The sequence below is a fragment of the Rhinoraja longicauda genome, chromosome 26 (genome assembly GCF_053455715.1).
Source record: "Rhinoraja longicauda isolate Sanriku21f chromosome 26, sRhiLon1.1, whole genome shotgun sequence".
NCBI lineage: Eukaryota > Metazoa > Chordata > Chondrichthyes > Rajiformes > Arhynchobatidae > Rhinoraja > Rhinoraja longicauda.
The window spans coordinates 14,192,209-14,214,278 of NC_135978.1; the positions used below are offsets into that span (position 1 = coordinate 14,192,209).

The 22,070-nt window shown below is 38.8% G+C and overlaps 1 protein-coding gene across 2 annotated transcripts in view; it reads left to right on the forward strand.

Annotated features, from left to right (window-relative positions):
* The window catches only part of tmem132e (transmembrane protein 132E), a 206,776-nt gene that overhangs the window by 140,712 nt on the left and 43,994 nt on the right, over positions 1–22,070 (forward strand). For both annotated transcript variants that reach the window (XM_078422769.1, XM_078422770.1), the window contains exons 6-7: positions 14,269–14,474; positions 20,681–20,963. In XM_078422769.1, coding sequence (XP_078278895.1) covers positions 14,269–14,474; positions 20,681–20,963 — 489 coding nt within the window. The remainder of the gene's footprint in view (positions 1–14,268; positions 14,475–20,680; positions 20,964–22,070) is intronic.

Genomic DNA, 22,070 nt, shown 5'->3' on the forward strand with positions numbered 1-22,070 from the left:
CATATTGTGGTGGTATATAATTCCAGTGCTGAAGATGGACTACAATGCCATATGTTTTAGATGTGTAGGAAGGAACTGCTGATGCTGGTTTACATCGAAGATAGACACAAAATGCTGGAATAACTCTGTCGGTCAGGCAGCATCTCTGGAGATAAGGAATAGGTGACGTTTCGGGTCGAGACCCATCTTCAGACTGAGAGTCAGGGGAGAGGGAAACTAGAGGTATGAAAAGGTTCAGAACAAATCAGTGTCGGCACCGTTGGCCAAGGAGTGGAGCCTACAATGGTCCATTATTGACTGTGGAAGAGGTGATTTGTTGACTATGTTATATGCTCATGATGCTGCCGTGAGCAAGTTTTTTTTACTGTATCTGTGGCTCATGCATATGACAATAAACAGGATTTGACTTGACTTCCTTGGCTGCATCTATAAGGGAGTAACCAAAACCAGCATCAAAGATAGACACAAAATGCTGGAGTAACTCAGCGGGACAGGCAGCATCTCTGGAGAGAAGGAAGGAGAGAACACCAGCATCAATGTGCATTAGAGAAGATAACAATCTCAGAAACATGCAGCAACTTAGGAGAGAGGGAGATTTGTATTATCTGTACTTCCACTATTGCTACCCTACTGTTGTCATAAAGAATCGTCTGTTTATAGAACTACTGATTTGTTCAGGCTTCAAAGAGAGGGTAATGGTGAAAAATGTTAGACGTTATAGGATGGCTTGCAGACATACTGAATTATTATAGCTTCTGTCCCGCTGGTAACTGAAGTCATTATTCCTTTGAATCTCTGCTTGACAAGATCTTGCATATTTTGTATCCATCTGAGAATATAGTTTCCCAGAGACAATTTTTATTGCCCACACCATCAGTGGGCCCCTAGCATTATGTATCAAGGGCCTCTCAGAACACTGATCAGATGAATTAGATGCAATGAGGAGCAACATAGCTCCTCCTGGCACAGCACTATTTCTGAAGACAATCTCATGCCCTGCAACTCCACCTCTGCTGTTAGACTCCCTCCCCATCCCTGAATATGCCTGAGGCCTCTGATAGTGTTGTGTCCAGCTAAAAATAACTATTGATGCGTAATCAACATAAGCAGATGAAGACTGTTCAATTCTAATTGTTATTTTATTCTCATTGCTTGTTAAAAATTCAACTAAAGAATTTTGAAATTAGCCAGAGTGTATATCTAATTTTGAGTGTATATCTAATCATTAAGTTCTAAAGCATTCATTTTTATGAATTCGTAACAATCTTAAATGAACTAGATTTCACTGTCAGTGGTGATTAAACAACTGTCACTGACAACATCAAAGGGTCTAGCAAGCTTTGTGGCATGGATTTCTTCAACAATCCCAATGAATATTAGGTATAATTTCCCAGGGATCTCTCATAGCCAGTCACAGTAATGTTATAAAGCTGAAGGGTTCACATAAACAACAAACTGAAAAATAAAAGTATATTTATCTGTTAATATTAAAAATATTTAACCGAGATTGGTTCATACACAAATTAATGCTGAAGTGAACATTTTTCTATTAATATCTATTATTTTCAAGTATACGAAGAAATTACAATCCACATGCACACACTTTTAAAGGCATATATGGTTGCTAAGTTACAATGATGGCTATGGTGCCCTTGCACGGTAGGTCATATGGTCAAAGGGCGTGACGCAGGGAGTCGCTCAAGCGTTCTGGAGGACAAGCAAGCCTCCAGCATACACTCGTCACACACGCAACATGTACATCCCGCTGAGTTACTCCAGCATTTTGTCTACCTTCGATTTAAACCACCATCTGCAATTCTTTCCTACACATTTCCTACACATTTTCCGACGAGAGAGGAGGAGAATGCACCGAGTTAGCAACAGGCTGTGCCCGGGAATTGATGCAGAGAAGGATGAATGAGATGCCTGCGTGATACAAGCCTGCTTTGTATCAGTCCAGCAGTGCCACACTGACAACGCTGAACACTTGTGTAGGGAGGACCTGCAGACGGCTGGCCTCAACCGAAGATGAGACACAAAAAACTGAAGTAACTCAGCGGGTCAGGCATCTGAAATGCTGAACACTTACAGCGAGCCTTCAGAGTTCATTACAGCTCCTCCTCGCTTACATTCCCCCCCACCCCCCGAACCCCAGCCCTATAGTGTGCCGTGGGTCACCAGGTGTCAGGTTTACACTGCGTTTCTCATCATGATGATTTATCTAGTACCAAATCAGCACCGCGGTCGTCACATTGGAAACAGTGCTGGCAGCCATAGTAAGTGCTTGCCTCCAGTACATCGCTTGTCCTCCAGAAGGCGTTGCGTGGCAACATTATGGGTCAGGGGTCATGACCTCGCCTGCCCTGCAAGAGCCCTATAGACACAAAAAGTTGGAGTAACTCAGCGGGACAGGCAGCATCTCTGGAGAGAAGGAATGGGTGACATTTCGGGTCTCATCCGAAATGTCACTCATTCCTTCTCTCCAGAGATGCTGCCTGTCCCACTGAGTTATTCCAGATTTTTGTGTCTTATCTTTGGTTTAAACCAGCATCTGCAGTTCCTTCTTACACATAATAATGGCTATAATTGGGGTAAAATTCACACATTAGTAACAGAAAGGAACATTTTCCGCAAATTTTACAATGTTGGCTATAAATGTGTGAAATTTGTTTGATAAAGGCTGAGAAGACAATATAGCAGCAAACCCTGTCAGAAAATGCTGCGTCATTGACAGGAACCTGGGGATTTCCACATTAATCTATGCATCTGCGTAAATCCCAAAGTCATTGTCATTTTCTTTCTATAATGAAGCCAAATCCTGATTAGTTCCCTTTCATTTACGGTGGCAGAATCTGGGCCATTAGAATTGATCACATTTAAGCAATTAGAATAGACAGTTAAATTCCCTTTAATTGAATGTTTTAATCCATTTTCTGTTGTGATCAAGCCAATAATTAACAATAGGATTTATAGATTAAAGAAAACTTTCAAAATGCATAATGTAAGCACTTTAGATCTCATTCAGACTGATTTGAAGAATAATTTGAAAATATGCCAAGAAATGATGATTAATCATAAAAATATCAGTACCTCATCAAATTCTCACTCTTTTAATGCACGGAAAATTAACCATTTCTAAGGGGAAAAAATGACATGATATCTGATTTGAGCAAAATCCCCTCCCAATATACCTGAAATGCTTTCAGAATTAGAAGAGATGTATTCCACAATTTTTCAATATTTTTGGTCACTCGCGTGACTAAGAATGGCCCTTTGTTGTATTTACTAGCAACAGAATTTGGCCCATCACATTCATTTTTATATCAGTTTAATATGTGAGAATCGGGGGCTAACAATTTGAAAATATAAAGCCATTACCCGTCATCATTATATACAGCCACCCATGCTTTGGTTTTATAATTGTACAGTTCATATCTTCCCACTATTGTAAGTGATAATCTGGGAAATTTTTATTTTTATATTAGGGCTTAGAAAATTTGAATGTAATCCTGGATCTAAACTGTTAAAAGTTTCAAGTGCTCATTATTCCTGCACGTGGAAGGTAAAAAAAAAGATGATGTGATTATTATTTATTCATTTTAGAAACATAGAAAATAGGTGCAAATGATGCCATTTTGGCCTTTTGAGCCAACACCGCCATTCATTGTGATCATGGCTGATCATCCACAATCAGTAACCTGTGCCTGCCTTCTCACCATATCCCTTGATTCCACTACCCTTAGAGCTCTATCTAAATCTATTTTAAATTCATCCAGTGAATTGGGCCTCCACTGCCTTCTGTGGCAGAGAATTCCAAAAATTCCCAATTCTCTGGGTGAAAAGGTTTCTTCTCACTTCAGTTTTAAATGTCCTCCCCTATATTCTTAGACTGTGGCCCCTGATTCTGGACTCCCCCAACATTGGGAACATTTTTCCTGCATTTAGCTTGTCCAGCCTTTTATAATTGTATATGCCTTTATAAGATCCCCTCTCATCCTTCCAAACTCCAGTGAATACAAGCCCAGTCTTTCCAATCTTTCCTCATATGACAGTCCCGCCATCCTGGGGATTAACCTCGTGAACCTACGCTGCACTGCCTCAATAGGGATGTCCTTCCTCAAATTAGAAGACTAAAACTGCACACAATACTCCAGATGTGGTCTCACCAGGGCCCATACAATTGCAGAAGGACCTCTTTACTCCTATACTCATCCTCTCGTTATGAGGGCCAACATGCCATTAGCTTTCTTCACTGCCTGCTGTACCTGCACGCTTACTTTCAGTGACTGGTGTACAAGGACACCCAGGTCTCGTTGCACTTCCCCTTTACATAATCTGACACCATTGAGATAATCTGCCTCCTTGTTTTCGCCACCAATGTGGATAACCTCACATTAATCTACATTATACTTCATCTGCCATGCATCTGCCCACTCACTCAACCTGTCCAAGTCACCCTGCAACCTCCTAACATCCTCTTTGCAGTTCACACTGCCACCCAGCTTTGTGTCATCTGCAAACTTGCTAGTGTTACTTCTAATTCTATCATCCAAATCATTAATATATATTGTAAATAGTTGCGGCCCCAGCACCGAGCCTTGCGGCACTCCACTCGCCACTGCCTACTATTCTGAAAAGGACCCATTTATTCCTACTCTTTGCTTCCTGTCTGCCAACCAATTCTCTATCCATGTCAATACCCTACCCCCAATACCATGTGCTCTAATTTTGCCCACCAATTTCCTGTGTGAGATTGCCCACCAATATTGCCCACCAATCTCCTGTGTAATTTTGCCCACCAATCTCCATGTGCTCTAATTTTGCCCACCAATCAAAGGCTTTCTGAAAGTCCAGATGCACTACATCCACTGGCTCTCCCTCATCCATTTTACTTGTTACATCCTCAAAAAATTCCAGAAGATTAGTCAGGCAGGATTTCCCCTTCATAAATCCATGCTGACTTGCACTAATCATTTTATTGCTATCCAAATGTGCCATTATTACCTCTTTAATAATTGACTCCAGTATCTTCCCTACCACTGATGTCAGGCAAACTGGTCTATAATTCTCCATTTTCTCTTTCGTTCCTTTCTTGAAAAGTGAGATAACATTAGCCCTACCCTCCAATCCACAGTAACTGGTCCTGAATCTAAAAAACATTGGAAAATGATCACCAATGCGTGCGTCCATGATTTCTTGAGGCACTTTCTTGAGTACCCTGAGATGCAGACCATCAGGCCCTGGGGATTTATCAGCTTTCAGTCCCATCAGTCTACCCAATACTGTTTCTCGCCAAATGTAAATTTCTTTCAGTTCCTAGATCCTTTCCCTAGATTCTCCATCCTCTAGTACATCTGGGAGATTATTTGTGTCTTCCTTAGTGAAGACAGAACTGAAGTACCTGTTCAACTCTTCTGCCATTTCCTTATTCCCCATAATAATTTCACCGGTTTCTGCCTTCAAGGGACCCACATTTGTCTTTACTAATCTTTTTCTCTTAACATACCTAAAGAAGATTTTACTGTCCTTCTTTATATTCTTGGCCAGCTTCCCCTCGTACTTCATCTTTTCACCCCGTATTGCCCTTTTTGTTACCTTCTGTTGTCCTTTGAAAGTTGACCAATCCTCTGGCTTCCTGCTACTCTTTGCATCCCTAACTTCCCTTGCCAGCCACGGTTGCCTCTTGCTCCCCTTTGAATCTTTCTTCCTCTTCGGCATGAAATGATCCTGCATTTTATGGATTATGCCCAGAAATTCCTGCCATTGCTGTTCCACCGTCATTCCTGCTAGGATCCTTTTCCAGTTGACCTTGGCCAGCTCCTCTCTCATGCCTTCATAGTCCCCTTTGTTCAACTGCAACATTGACACTTCTGATTTAACCTTCTTCCTCTCAAATTGCAGATTAAAACTAATCATATTATGGTCACTACTTCCTAGCGGTTCCTTTACCTTGAGTTCCCTTATTAAATCTGGTTCATTGGACAACACTAAATCTGGAATTGCCTTCTTTCTGGTAGGCTCCAGTAGCAGCTGCTCTAAGAATCCATCTCGGAGATACTCTACAAACTCCCTTTCTTGGGGTCCAGAACCAACCTGACTTTCCCAGTCTACCTGCATATTGAAATCTCCCATAACCACAGCAGCATTACCTTTGTTACATGCCAATTTTAACTCCTGCTGCAACTTACACCCTATATCTAGGCTACTGTTTGGGGGATTTTTGGAGAATCTGAATGTTGTTAGCAAGACTGCCATTTATTACACATCCCCAATTACCCTTGAGAAGGCAGTGATTAGCTATCTTATTGAACCACTGAAGTCTTCCTTGCAAAGGTACTCCCACAATAACGTTGGGTGGGAAGTTCCAGGATTTTGATCCAGCAGCGATATCGAAAGGCAATATGTTTCTAATTCCAACAGAGTTGCTTCAGTGGGAGCCTGCAGTGGTGGTGTTCCCATGTGCTTGTTATCCCATGTGCATGTACCTGTGTGGTCTGAAGAAGGGTCTTGACCCAAAACATCACCTATTCCTTTTCTCCAGAGATGCTGCCTGACCCGCTGAGTTACTCCAGCATTTTGTGTCGATCTTGTTTGTTATCCTTGTCTGTCTTGGTGATAGATTATGGGTTTGAAAGTGGCTGTTGAGTAGCCTGTGTGAGTAACTACGTGCATTTTGTAGAAGGCACACTTTATGTCAGTTGTGGAGGGTATGAATATTTAGGATACTGGATATGTTCCCAGTCAAGGGGCTGCTTTGTCCCGAATGGTGGTTGTTGATTCAGATGGCAAAGTGACACAGCAACTGTGCTGTTTCCAGACAGCTCCAGTGACCTAAATTGAATCCTGACATCGTGCAGTCTGTGTAGTGTTAACATGTTCTCTTTTGGGTTTCCTCTCGCATCCCAACTGGTTAATTATCCACTGTAAATTACTCATAAGTGTATTTTTTATGGCAAAAGAATCAATGAAAATTGAAGGGCATGTCTGAGGAGAATATGATGCAGGGATTCAGGGAAATAAAGAATTGTTCTAATGGAATTGCTCCCTTGGAAGGCATCATGGAATCAAAGAGCTGAATGCCTTCTCCCTTGTCATTACAAACCTAAATAAAATGCGCTTGATTCATTGAGTGTTGGTGGATCTGCATCCATCCAGGAAAATTGAAAATTTCCTGTCACACATTTGATTTGCAATGAATGTCAGGAGATGAGTAAACTCTGACCCACTCTAACTTCAGTGTTGATATGGCAGGTCCAATTGAGTTTCTGGACAATGATGAGCTCGAGGATGTCAACAATGGGGTACTAAATGATGACTGTGGTTGGAGATTGTCATTGCTTGGTACATTTGTGCTGTGATGTTACTTATCACTTGTCAGCCCATGCCTGAATTTTAACCAGGTCCTTAGTGTGAGGTCTACCTCCAATCATTTGACTGTTTTCACCTTGATGCCCAATGATCTTGGTTTTACAAAGACTACTGAAGCCATATTTGGTCAATTTCTGCCTTGATATCAAGGGCATTCACTCCAACCTGACGTCTGCCATTCAGCAATTTCATACAAGTCTAATGAGATCTGCAGCCTAGTGGGTCTGACATCACCTATAGCAGGCATTGGTGAGCAGATTATAGGAGATTAAGCACGATTGAGCACTGTCGACAACAGCTTTCATCATTTCACTGATGGAAAGTGTACACCTAAGAGAAAATCAGAGGCAGCACCCAGTTTCATGGAGCCTTTTCACCGCTTACAGGAGGTGTAATTTACAATACTCAATAAATCTGTCAACCAGAGGATCTGTGGATTTGGAAGGAAACCAGAGCAACCAGGAAAAACCCATGAGGTCACAAAGAGATGTGCATACTTGACAAGGAGAGCAGCAGAAATCAGAATCAAACAGGTCACTGAATCTAGTATAAGAAAATAACTGCAGATGCTGGTACAAATCGATTTATTCACAAAATGCTGGAGTAACTCAGCAGGTCAGGCAGCATCTCGGGAGAGAAGGAATGGGTGACGTTTCGGGTCGAGACCCTTCTTCAGACACTGAATCTGTTGGGCCCCAGTTGTGATCTCTGTGGCACCCCAATGGTTACTAATTACCTCAATGACCTGTCCAGAACAAAATGGCACACCTGACTGGCACACCTTTTAATACCTTGCGCATTTCCTCCTTCCACTACTGACGGTTACAATATGTACCCTCTACATAATGTGATGCTGCAGCTCAACATGGCTTTATCAACAAGCATTCTAAACCTATAACCTCAATTGCATTGAAGGAGCTTCAAAGGCTCCTTGAGAACTCCCTTATTTGCAAAGTTACATCCGGGTCATACATCCTTTCTGTTTCCAGTTTAACTTCAGACATTTCCACCAACATAATAGACTTCCTGAACTTAAGGCCAATGAGAACAATTCTGCTGCCTAATGTATAATTATTTAGTTTTTTTAAAAATTTGTTGCGAAAATAAGGATGGAAATTTTGAGGTTGTGTGTATTGATTAATTGTCACGATGACTATTTATTATCAACATAATCACCAAATAAATCATTGAAAACCAAATCCTGCAATTGAATTGCCTCCCATGAGCATTACAAACATTGCACTTCCAATGTGGAACATAAATCTCCATTTAGAACATGAAACTTTGATAGTCCTTTGCCACTAGTCAGTAGTACCCTGAAAAGATGCTATTAATTTCTGCCAATGTGCTTTCCTTTGAGTATGTTCTCAACATTGAGATTGACTAGTAGTAAACATTGCACCTTAACAATAATTCTCTCTTTCACCAGTTCTGACAAAAGCTCCTCAATTTGAAATATTAATTCAATTTCCACCAATGCTGCTTGACCCGCTGAGTGATTCCAACATTATCTGTATTTCAGAATTCCATCACCTGGATTTCTTGTGATTTTCTACCTCTTTGTTATATGATTTGTTTACCAATACACGTACAGTTTGCCAGTTATGAACATGTTACTCTCAAAACACTTTGGATTGAAATGTATTGCCATAGTCAATGCCTAAAAGCTGCCATAATTTTAGCTAAGTTTACATTTTAATTTCTATTCTGCTCAATACTGAATAGATTCATTAAGGCTCACTCAGTTTTAGTGATCTCATAAACTTAGATACCCACTTACATAACTAGCTTAAAATATTTTTATGTGATTTTTGCTGTTTTCACTTATTTTTACCATTCATTCTGGTGGTAAGAAAGGAGTGAACATTGTAATGGAGAAAATTTAGCTCAATTTCTTACAGCTGATCACAAAATATATTGTTGGTCTATTAAGCATAGTCATGTTTGCTGTGTGTTCATGCCATCATCTGAGCAATGGATCTCTCAAAGGCCGATGATAAGATATACTTGAATTTACAAGATTTTATGGAGTAAACATACCAAGATACAAAAGATTAATTTTAAACATACCAATAATAAATTTACCAAATAAAATATGTTAACGAAGATTAACTGATTTTTAGGAATAGTTTTAATTCTGTATGGTATCTGGCAGATCTGTTCTGAATATGCCTCATTTAGCATGGTGGTTATTTTGTAGGGCAACACAATAATGTGAAATAGGATACATTCAGAACAGATCTGGTAGTGTAGAACTAGGCATTCCTGAATTACTATTGGTTATCAGCGGCAACAAAAGTACATTCCAACACAATCTGTGACCTCATAGCTTGGCATATTTGTCAATCTATCATTATATTCAAGCCAGAGGATCAACTCCAATTCAAGGAAGGATCTGCCAGGAGGAATGTCTGGCAAATTAAAAATTAGACATAGAGAGACTGCAACACAGGACTGCATTTGTGCTAAATAGTAAGAAACAGCGTGCAATAAACAACCAATGAATCAGTTAAGATTCTGCTAATTTGCCACATTTCATTGTGAATGGTAGAAGAGAATTAAATAGCTAACGGGATGAGGACATGCCAAGAACATACCCTTCCGCCATTGATAGTGGAGCTTAACGTGAGAGTGTCAAAGGCAAGTTGAAATATCAGTAATCATCTCCTGAACACAAAGACAGGGCAACTCCTGACTAATTATTGCCGAATCAATCCACTTTCACTTAATCACCAACAATCTGCTTGAAAATGTTCAAGTTGGTTTTGGTCATTGATTGAATTAAGGAATCCTGGTAATCAAGGAGAAAACATTTAAATGACTGGAATTTTTGTATAAAGGATTTTTGTTTGGGTTGTTGGAGATCAATTATTTCACCTTCAGGAGCTCCTCAATACTCTGACCCATTCCAACCATCTTTAGATGCTATGATAATGATCTTCTTTCCTTGATCATGACGTTGGCTGACCATGGCGCAAGGCACAAATTCTCTCTCAAGTCTTCAGCGAATGAAGATCTTGTCTGTGTGCAGCATTCACCAACAAATGACAAATGTGATTTGCACCACACAAGTGTCTGGCAATGATAATCTTCAATGAGAGAATATCTAAACACTTATTCGTGAATTCAGTGACTTTACCAATACTGAGTTTCCCACCATAAACAGAATGTCATCTTGATTAGCCGTCCAAATGCTGCAGCGTCAGCAGCAGATTACGGGCTAGATATTCTGGGACGTGACACTTCTGAAACAAGTTGAACATTCCTTAGCCTCCACAAATCTAATAAATCCACTGAGTTATTCCAGTAGTTTCTTTTTCGCTCCAGATTTCAACATCTTCAATCCCTACTGTTTCAAAGTAACTAATTTCCAGACCCTCAGCTAAAAGGTACGTCAAGAGCATGAACGAATACTTTCCTCCTACCTTGCCACAGGCCAGGACAAAACTTAAATGACACTCAATTATGAACTAAATATTTATTTGCTCCACCATCAGTCCTCTGTGACCACTGTGCGTATCATCTACTAATTGTACTCAGATACTCGCCAAGGTTACACTGACAACTATTACCAAGTGGCAACTATTAAAGCCGGCAAGTGCTGAGAATCAGCACCACGTGCAGCTTTCCCCTCCATGTTATGCTTGGAACTTGGAATAATAGTGCTTGGAATAGATATTTACTTCTGTTTTGCTAAAGTCCCCCCTGCTTCATTGTACTTATCATATTTCTCGTTCTTTCAAATGCCTTTCTTCCACTTTTCTTTCAAGTTTCAGCTGAATCAGACTCAGACGAGTCTTCTGTGCATCAGCATTTCTATAGTAGTGTATCTTGTCATGGACAGCAGAATCAATTTGTATTTCAGAGGGCAATCTGTTTGTCAGCGTTTCATCATAAAGTGCGATCTGCCACACAAGGCTTGTTTCTTCATGTCCTGACATCTGAGTTTATCTGCTTGAGGTTACGGTATGTGATCCATGATGATGTGATCCACTTTGTTTCATAAACCTATGTCCCTTAAGGAAGACCATGATTCATGAAAATGGACCTTGCTTCTATTGTGTGTTCAGCGGTAGTGAATAATCCCACACGTTTAATCTGTTCTGAATGTCGATCCACCAGCATCCCTGAAAGAGACTCACACTTTTTGCAGCAGTTCATGTGCACGGAATGGAATGACCTTGTGGCACATTTCCACGTTTACAACAGTGCTTTCAGTGTCTGTGATCTGAGTCTTCACAGGCTGTATAATTCTTGACAAATTCTTCCAGGTCCTCGTCTATGCCATGCCATTGGTCAGAGAGAGTTGGATTTAGCTCAGAGCTGGGGATCAAGGAATATGCGGAAAAAGCCAGAACGGGGTACTGATTTTGGATGATAAGCCATGATCATATTGAATGGCAGTGCTGGCTCGAAGGGCCGAATTGCCTACGCCAACACCTATTTTCTATGAGGCCACTGGTTATTGATTTTATGTTAACAATTTCTAAGGACCCCGAATGAAGTTCCTCCATTATTCTTTTTTGCAATTCTTTGGATGTAATTACCACAAATGCAGCCTCTCGTTTGTGAACAGGTTGTCACATCTATGATGGAAAGGATTTACATTCTCAGTTTAGCACTGGGGGAATTAATCCAGTCCCTTGAAGAATATTCATTTACTTTCTTCCAGAACTAGAAGCATCAAATATGTGTGGAAGCATTCAAGTGGTATTGTACTGCATCAGGAAGGACTCACTACTCTGCTACAGAATTGATATGCCTTCTGTTGCTTCTTTAACCACTATTATAGTTCATCCACCTCAGCAGTTGATATGATGTTGGCAGTATTATTGTAAGGTCAACCAAAACTTGGCATATTATTGGACAATAAGTAGGAAAGAGAGTTTTAATGAAATTTATGGGTTTTCCAGCTTTGACAATGCTCCTGATCTTTTCCTCGATCGATTGGAAACTCTTTCTTCTAGACTAAGGCCCAAATAAACCATATATATCTGTACAATGTTGCATTTACTTACCTGGGGTTTAATCTTAAAATTTTGTGGGTTCTTGAATACTTTCTCAAGGAGTCATAGATTTTTCCCTTGTAATAGTTTCAAGCAGAACATCATCTTGGTTGCATTGCAATTGTTGGGGCCCCTTTAGTAAAATAGTTTGGCCTTGACATTCAGGGACATGAAGACCACATGCGTAATATGCATATGGTCTTCATGTTTCCAAATGCTGTTTGAACATTTCTGCATATAGCTTAAAACGCTTAACTAGATGAGGATGCCATTAAATTAAATATATTTTTCCCATACACATCCATTTTGTTGTTAATGGTGTTTGATGAACCTCTTGATATTATTATCTCTGTTGTAATGAAGCAGAAAGTAGCTGTACCAGTATTTATATCGATATATTGACCTATAACTTCCATTTTAATTTTAAAATCACTGCATTTTCCATTATTACTCACATGTCACATACTTGATCTCAGAATGTACTGTGTTACAGTGTTTGCCTATGTAAGTATTTACACAGATAATGTGCCTGCAGAAATTCCACAGAAGCCATCTCCATCCCTGTGATGCTTTTATACCTCAATTAGGATTTTCAACATTCAATCATTTAGATTATTTCTATTTGTAACTTTCTATCATTTCCAAAAGAGGCAGATTAAAGTGCTTCTGCAACCCTCTTATTTATTGCAATGAAAATGTTTTTGTCTTGCATGACACTAATGTCTGTGCAGATACCAATTCATTTTGAGCAGGCACACTTTTGCTTTCACTATCAATTTAAATAATAGTTTACCTCCTGCACAATGGCACTTTATGTAATGGAAATTGGCCCTTATAGAAATCACAACCAAAAAAACAGGATACACAATACAAATTTACTTTTCGGGAATTTGTATTAATAAATAACAAAATAAACACAAAATGCAAAAGATACTACAAAAGTTTATTATTTTTTTGTTCAAAGGTTCATGTTTCAGACAGTCAGAATCTTTTTTCCAGGGTAAAAATGTCAAAGACCAGAGGGCATAGGTTTACAGTAAGAGGAGCAAAGTTTAAAGGAGATGCGTGGACAGGTTTTTTATGCAGAGGGTGGTGGATGCCTGGAACACGTTGGTGGAGGAGTTTTATCATATCATATCATATATCTACAGCCGGAAACAGGCCTATTCGGCCCACCAAGTCCGTGCCGCCCAGCGATCCCCGTACATTAACACTATCCTACACCCACTAGGGACAATTTTTACATTTACCCAGCCAATTAACCTACATACCTGTACGTCTTTGGAGTGTGGGAGGAAACCGAAGATCTCGGAGAAAACCCACGCAGGTCACGGGGAGAACGTACAAACTCCTTACAGTGCAGCACCCGTAGTCAGGATCGAACCTGAGTCTCCGGCGCTGCATTCGCTGTAAAGCAGCAACTCTACCGCTGCTTACATAACCATGGATGTATCAGTGGTTATGTAAGAAAAAACAATTAGCACATCTTAATATATCAAAATATTCTAATTGCACCTTTCAAATATATTTTTTAAACTTGCACTTCTACTGGCAAGCATTTGTTCTTTGTGTAATTGTTATTGATTTTGTTGAACAAACCAAAGTTTTTAACACAGTTCCCTGAAAACAGTTACTAATTTAAAATTAAACAATAATGCTTCAGAAAGATTTATGTCAATAATAAGTATACCCTGTATCAGAATTTGGAATGAATTGGGGGGCAAATTAATCCAATTGTTGTGTCTAGCAAACAATACAGCGAGAATGGTCATCAGGTTTGAATGGTTAATGTTTCAATTGAATTCTGTATTTTTATGGACTTAATTTTGACTTTTTGTGTAAAATTTCTCTTTGTGCAGATTCCATTTGATTCAACTCTTCTGTTTTCACACAGGTGTCCAAAGGTTGTGATTATGTGTTTGTGAGTGGTAAGGAGTCTCGAGGCTCAATGAACGCCCGGATTATTTTTGACTATGAATATTTAAGTGCCGCACTGGAGTTGACAGTTTGGGTACCAAAACTTCCCCTGCAGATTGAATTATCAGATAGCAAACTAAGTCAAGTGAAAGGCTGGAGAGTTCCTATCCTCCCTGATAGAAGGTGAGTGGCCTGAATTTGACTGTGTTGTACTGTCAATCACTAAAATTAATATTGTTCATTTATTTAGTGGAGATAAAGGGAAAATATGCTGATTGCAAAACCTGCAACAAAAATCCTGTGACAGAAGCATGTTCAAAGGATTTATTACACATCATTTGAGATTTAAAATCTAAAGCTTTGAAATTTTAGTGCATTAAGATTAGTGGAGTTCCATTTCCATAGACCCACTAGTTAAGATTTTCAGAGCTGAACGATGTTTCATTGCTGCATCACTTTACGATCCCACATCAGATTGCTGTTACTTTAATGATGCATCAAGCAGTTTAAAAGGAGCAAGTTAATCCATCTTTTTTTTAAAACGAGTGCACATGGATGTTTTAGATGTTTGTATTCTAATTACAAAACTTAATTTAAAATGCAAAACTATTCAAATTGTTTCACAATTGACTTGCCAGCTCTTATAAAATTGCACTGTTATTGCTCATTAAAAACATGAATCAGTTACAAATAATTCGTTTAAATTTGAGTTGAAAATATTGGTCTACCGACTATAGACCAATATTTGAATGGACCACTGTATTATCTTAGCATCACTATACTCAAATATTAAGTGAAATAAATGCTCACAACACAGTAATTTAGATCATTTGTGAGTCAGCCTAAGAAGCCTTTACTTTATTTTTGTTACTTGTCCACGCAACTTGCTGATAACAAAAAGATCACAACACAATGTTTCTCCATTCTTCAAGTGTCTTTGTAACAGCATTATCATAATACCTCCTCCTTAACTTGGATAAAAATATACATAATCCCCAAAATCCAATGTTAAGCTGTAAAACAAACATGTTCCTTTTTTACAGTAATCTACCCAATGATTTTCTCACTCATTCCAAATGATGCAGCTCAGTTTAAACGTCACCAGTCAGTAGTAGGCTAGATGTAGTCTTCTACAGTTCTTCGGTTTTGTTGGAAGGTAAGAAAACTTTGGGTTATGAAAAATAATCATTTACTTAAGGTTATTATTAGGCTAAGATCAGCCTTTGATTTTCCTTCACTTATATGAGACAGAGTATTAGCTACTATGTACTGCTTGGAAGACAAGACTAACCTTTGTCTGCATGAAAATTCTGCCAGATGTGCCAGATTAATTTAACAGGTATCTATGTTGCAGTTTTATGTAGTGCATCTAATAATAAAATAAGAAACATGCGACATTTTGTCATGTTAATCTCTCATTTCAATTTAATCTCTCATCACCTTCATTAGTCTAGCCTCCATAGTCTGAACTACCTTTTCTGCCAAACTGTTTGAGGCTGGGTGATGCAGTTGTATGTAATCTAGCGGATTCAGCACGTTTTAAGAGGTTTCATTGTACGGAAAGATCATCCTCAAATTTGGAAATCATAACTTGAGATATGGAGGTGTCCACACAAATTCCTCTATCCATCTTATACATTCATTATGACTCAGCATTCACTTTCTGCTTGTACTGTTTACTCAGAGTAGTTATGTGTATACAATTAGTGTCTATCACTGCACTCTACTTGAGACCAGTTGAATCTCCTTGGATTCAGCAAAAGTATCATGTAGCAGATGTGGTTTGTGAAAGTTATAAATTTCTATATATTTTCATTCCCTGTTGATTATAGCTAACCTTGTTTTTTGGTGAGTAATGTTGCTGAGATTTGAAAAGATATCTTAACACAAAATCATCTCAATTTTCCATTCGTTGTAACAAAATTACACCAATGCCATAAGACAGCCTGAACAATTTGTTGATGATTATGACCAAAACGGTTAATTTACCAACAATTGCTTCAACTCTTGTAACTTTTTCTTTCATGGTCTGATTCCACATTCTTATGATTCAGTAACTCGTGTAGAGTTCCTAATGCTGTTCAAAGATGGGTAGAATGACAGTTGAGAAGTCCAAAACAGATTGATTTGATGCATTCAATGCTGTTTAACATTGTCCTCAACTAGATAAACGCCTTTAGCATCCATCATATTACCAAGTTACACTATTTCTGAGACATTGATAGATGTGCCATCTTTGGTGGGAGGTTAATCTCAGGATCCATATACACACAGATTCCTCTGCGGTGCAGTGATCTACTTGCCTCTCCTTGATAGACACAAAAGGCTGGAGTAACTTTGCAGGTCAGAATAAGAAGAAAAGGAATAGGTGACATTTTAGGTTGAGACCCTTCCTCAGACTCACTGTACCTGAGAGTACACTTTTTATGTTCTCTGTCTTTCGAGACACCAAACTTTCCATTGTTCTTCAGGTGAAACCTATTATCCTTATCTTGAATATTTTAGTTCATCACAAACACCGTGAGTTACTTATCAATTACAGCTGTTACAATTTATTTATGTTCTTAAACTCTCCATGATTGCCAGCTGATCAAATTTGATTTTCACCATGCTACACAGAAAAGTGTGCATTGCTTCATTTTCACTCATTCTCACAATTTTTATCACCATGCTCTTCTCAGTGTAGTTATAAATGTCTGTGAATAGCTCCCTGAGATTACAGTGCCCTCCATAATGTTTGGGACAAAGACCCATCATTTATTTATTTACCTCTAGACTCCACAATGTGAGATTTGTAATAGAAAAAATCACATGTGGTTAAAGCGCACATTGTCAGATTTAAATAAAAGCAATTTTTATACATTTTGGTTTCACCATGTAGAAATTACAGCAGTGTTTATACATAGTCCCCCCATTTCAGGGCACCATAACGTTTGGGACACAACAATATCATGTAAATGAAAGTAGTCATGTTTAGTATTTTGTTGCATATGCTTTGCATGCAATGACTTGGGCATGTATGGCTGCTGAAGGTACTGGCTCACTTCATTGATGATACAACTGCTGATGGTAGTAGCATAATGAATTCTGAAGTGTATAGACACATCCTATCTGCTCTAGTTCAAACAAATGCCTTAAAACTCATTGGCCGGCGGTTCATTCTACAGCAAGACAATGATCCCAAATATACTGCTAAAGCAACAAAGGAGTTTTTCAAAGCTAAAAAATGGTCAATTCTTGAGTGGCTAAGTCAATCACCTGATCTGAACCCAATTGAGCATGCCTTTTATATACTGAAGAGAAAACTGAAGGGGACTAGCTAGCCCCCAAAAAAAGCATAAGCTAAAGATGGCTGCAATACAGGCCTTGCAGAGCATCACAGAGAAGACACCCAGCAACTGGTGATGTCCATGAATCGCAAACTTCAAGCAGTCATTGCATGCAAAGGATATGCAACAAAATACGAAATATGACTGCTTTCATTTACATGACATTGCTGTGTCCCAAACATTATGGTGCCCTGCAATGGGGGGGACTGTATAAACACTGCTGGTGTTTATACACATGGTGAATCCAAAATGTATCAAAATACCCTTTACTAAAATCTGACAATGTGCACTTTAACCACATGTGATTTTTTTTCTATTACAAATTTCAAATTGTGGAGTACAGAGCAAATAAATAAATTATGGGTCTTCCTCCCAACCATCATGGAGGGCACTGTATATAAAATGCCTTAATAAAGTAGCCACAAACTCTTGTTCCTATTTATCAGGTACTTATGTGCCAAAGGTATGACCAATGCAACCATGCACCTGCTCCCTTAACCTAAAAGAAAAAGTATAATACATTGCCTTGTTCTGCCATTTCCACTGAGACATTCTCAATGGAAACCGTGCAACTTTACGACTAGAGAGACAAATCTCATCTGAAGTGTTTGCTATAATAGGATTCCTAAAGTGTATTGTCATGAAGCTCTGTTGGGAAAATTCTAACTTGATAGTATGCAACTTAGCTTCTTGAGGACAGCGAACTTGACAGAGCTTTGTCCCTTCAAGCCATAGTGCTACCTGAACACCAACTAGTCTCCATTATTAAAATGGGCTGACCATATAAAATATCGAAGAAAGACACAAAATGATAGAGTAACTCTTGGTCAGGCAGCATCTCTAGAGAACACGGATAGAATGTTGGGATATCTTCTACGTATATTATCTTCATGTTGTGCCTGTCCCTCTAAATAGGTATATGACCAGCAATGACTTTTGATAAATTTGTAAGATATAACTGCTGTCAGTTTCAGAGACTATTAATGTTTACCTCATTCAGTGACACAAATTTTACAAACAAAATATTTTTGGTCCAATTTTTTCCAACTGTTTGTTTAATTAAGGAGCGGGCGTGAGTGTTTTAAGTCTTTTTGCAGGCGGATGTATGATGAAAACAATAATTTGTTTACACTTGCTGTAGCAGTCCAGGCCACACCAGAAATTAAAAAACAGAAAAAATATTCTTCTGCCATGTAAGACTTTGATAACACTTAAGATAGAACAGCTGAAGTGCCAAACAGCTGCAAAGATGATTGAGTTAAATCTTCGTGGGAGATTCAGGGTGTATTTTGCATGCATGCACCAGCGATATGCAAATAACGTCATCTCCATGATGCAGCAAAAGCTTTCTTCATTTTATGTTGATGCTGTTAATAATTACCTCGTGGTAATTCATAGAATGGTATTGAATTAATTCTGTCATAATCACAAAAAAAGTAGTATTCCAACATTCGCAAGGATAAAGGCAGTCGCTCAGAATTCTAAATTCCACCTCTGTGAATCCAGACAAATTTATCTAATATTAAGGGAAGCTCCCAACAGGTCAGCAAAAATGTAAGATGGACTTCTTCAAGCAGGCTGAACATTTTAAAGGTCATTGAAGCAATGAATCCTCGATTAATTCACAGATATGAATTCTGTATTATAAATTGCTAAAGGTTAATGAGTGAAGAGTGTACCTTGGAATGAAAAATCTTTTATTAAGTAGCATGAATCAGTTTTCACTCACATCCGACCGATAACTGGTGCTTTTAGTCGAGAAAATAGGCTTACATTTGGCGTAGAAATCAAATTCAATCAGGGCTTTGCTATTTCACAATTGTAACCATTATTGCTGATGACAAGAAAATTGTATGAACTTGATTCCAGCAATTCCAAATGTATTCAGTAATTAGAGTCAGAATTAACTTTCAAGGTTGATGCTCTACAGGATGCAGCAGTATTTTGAATGCTGCCATTGAGTCCATTATCTCATGCCAGTAACATAAACAGCGGATATTGGGAGGTGATACTGATTGGTGCAATACAAGGTTGTAACATAATTGTATTTTCTTTTCTGAATTATATGATTAGATTGCACGGTTCTTATAGGTTTTTATTTTTATCCAAGGATATTGTTAATACTTAATTAAGGCTTAAAACACCACCAATTTTCAAGTCATAAACCATTACTTTATTGCTATTGGGGCTAAATACTGGAATTTCCTACCAAACAGCACTATGAAACATCATCTATCCATATTCTCCAAAGATGCTGCCTGAACTGTTGAATTACTCTGGCACTTTCTGTCCGAAATGAGTATGTAGATATATTATAAAATGGAGAACTAACTAGGTATTGTAGGACTTGACTGTATTCCATTCCTATTGTCTCTGAGAACTGACTAGCTAACCCTCCCTTATCAGCACTGAGGCAGCTTGAGCTGAATATACAAAGTCATAGAATATATGATCATTGTTCTTGATCAGGGGTAAGTATCAAAGATGGAACCAAGACCAGTCCATCCGCTGTGCATGAGATGGTAGAAACACTTCCTTTGATTTGTGAAACAGCTGATTAGGTATATGAATAATGGTTATAATCAATTGTTAATATTCTAAACTGTAATAAACTGGGAAGAATTGGAAAAAGTATAATAATACATGTTTCTCTTTGTTCTGTGGAGCTGGTTACCTGGGATTTTCAGTGATTCTCATCCCACTGTTGAGAAATATGATGTCTGAGAGGGACCTGGGTCCCATGCGATTCTTCAATTGCTCATTTCTGCTAATACAACATTGTTCATGTTGTGACATTGCCTTTGAAGAGATGCTTCAAATTGAAAGTCAAATGTTTGGATCAACTGTAAATTTCTATTGGAAAACATTTCAGAAATATTTTTACCCAGCTCCCAACAATCTGCCTAGATTGCTACAAAAGTATTCCATCTATTAAATCTTCACTAAATGTTTCATTGTCATCGAGTGGATGGCAGATGGTGACATCTTTTATACAATAATGGAGAGGATTTAAAAAAAAATTAGATTTCAAAGACCTTGTGCGTGTGCTCTATTTCTCAGGTCCACCCGTGACAGTGAAGATGAAGATGAAGATGAAGAAGAACGAAGCAAAACACGAGGCTGTACTCTGCAATATCAGCATGCATTAATACGAGTATTTACACAATTCCATACAACTTCGTCAGAGGGTACAGATCAGGTGATCACCATGCTGGGCTCGGAATGGTCAGTGGATGTCACTGATCTAGTCAGTGACTTCATGAGAGTGGCAGACACAAGAATTGCACAGATTATGGAAGGCAATATACTTGCTGGACGTGAGCCTGGAGCAACAATGTTCAAGGTTAGCTGTCGGCCATTAATTTAATTGGTTTGCTTTTTTCGATTGTTTAGAGGTGGTGGCTAGAGATGGAGAATCAGGCATGTGAATTTTCCAAGTTTCTGCGGATTTCTGCGTTTTTTTAATCCATTTTCAGCGCTTTTTGCATGATTTCCTCGTTTTTCATTTTGCCAAAATCGCGTTTACCAACGGAGAAATCGGATTGAAAAAAAGAAAGAAGAAAAACGATGTATAGCAGCGTTTCTCAACCGGGGTTCCCCGGAACACTTGGATTCCACTAGAGATCGCGAGGGGCTCCGCGAGAAATAGCCGCTAATCATTGAAATCCAGACAAAATTACGAGAGCCCACTTGAAATCCCCCCACCCTGGAAGTCGCCCCGAAAATGTGGCACCTAGGCTGGGCAAAGCAGCCAATCTCCACCTTATCGGGACTTCCACGGCCGATCGGTGGGTTGAATTTGCAACCTGCGGCCGGGGCTCTGGAGCTCCAGCCCAGCTCGAGCCAGCACATCTATCCCCACAGCCGACTTCCTTGGCCGGCTGGATAAACCAGCAAAGCTCTTGAACCAAGAATGCTAGAAAATCAGTGGTGGTACTGCAATGACTAAATATTAAATTTAAGTGCAAGATTATATAACTAAATTTATTAAAATATTTAAAATGTTATTAGTATACAGTGACATATTCACATTATTTTGTAATGTCCATTTTTATTTTGAAATGCACAAAAAGAGGCTTGAAACTGGTAATTTTGTGTGTAAATTTTCCAAAAAAATCCAATTCTGTGACCCCCGCTGTACGCCTCGTGCAAGCGCTCGGCTCTATTCCTCTTTTTTTTATCTCACTCACATGCCTGGAGAATGCAGTAGGTTGAATCTTACTGTATAATATATAGAATAATATACGGAATGTATTACATAAGTAAAAATCTAATTGATATGATTTTCCAAGACATGCACACATTTTCACTTGGTAATCTTAACCAATACTATGAAATAACGTAAAACGTGTTTATTTTCCGTTGCTGAATATAACACATTTGTCATTGTTGTGTAAAGTGCTATAACACAGGCAACCCTTGCGTTGATAACCACTCTGGTAATGGAAAT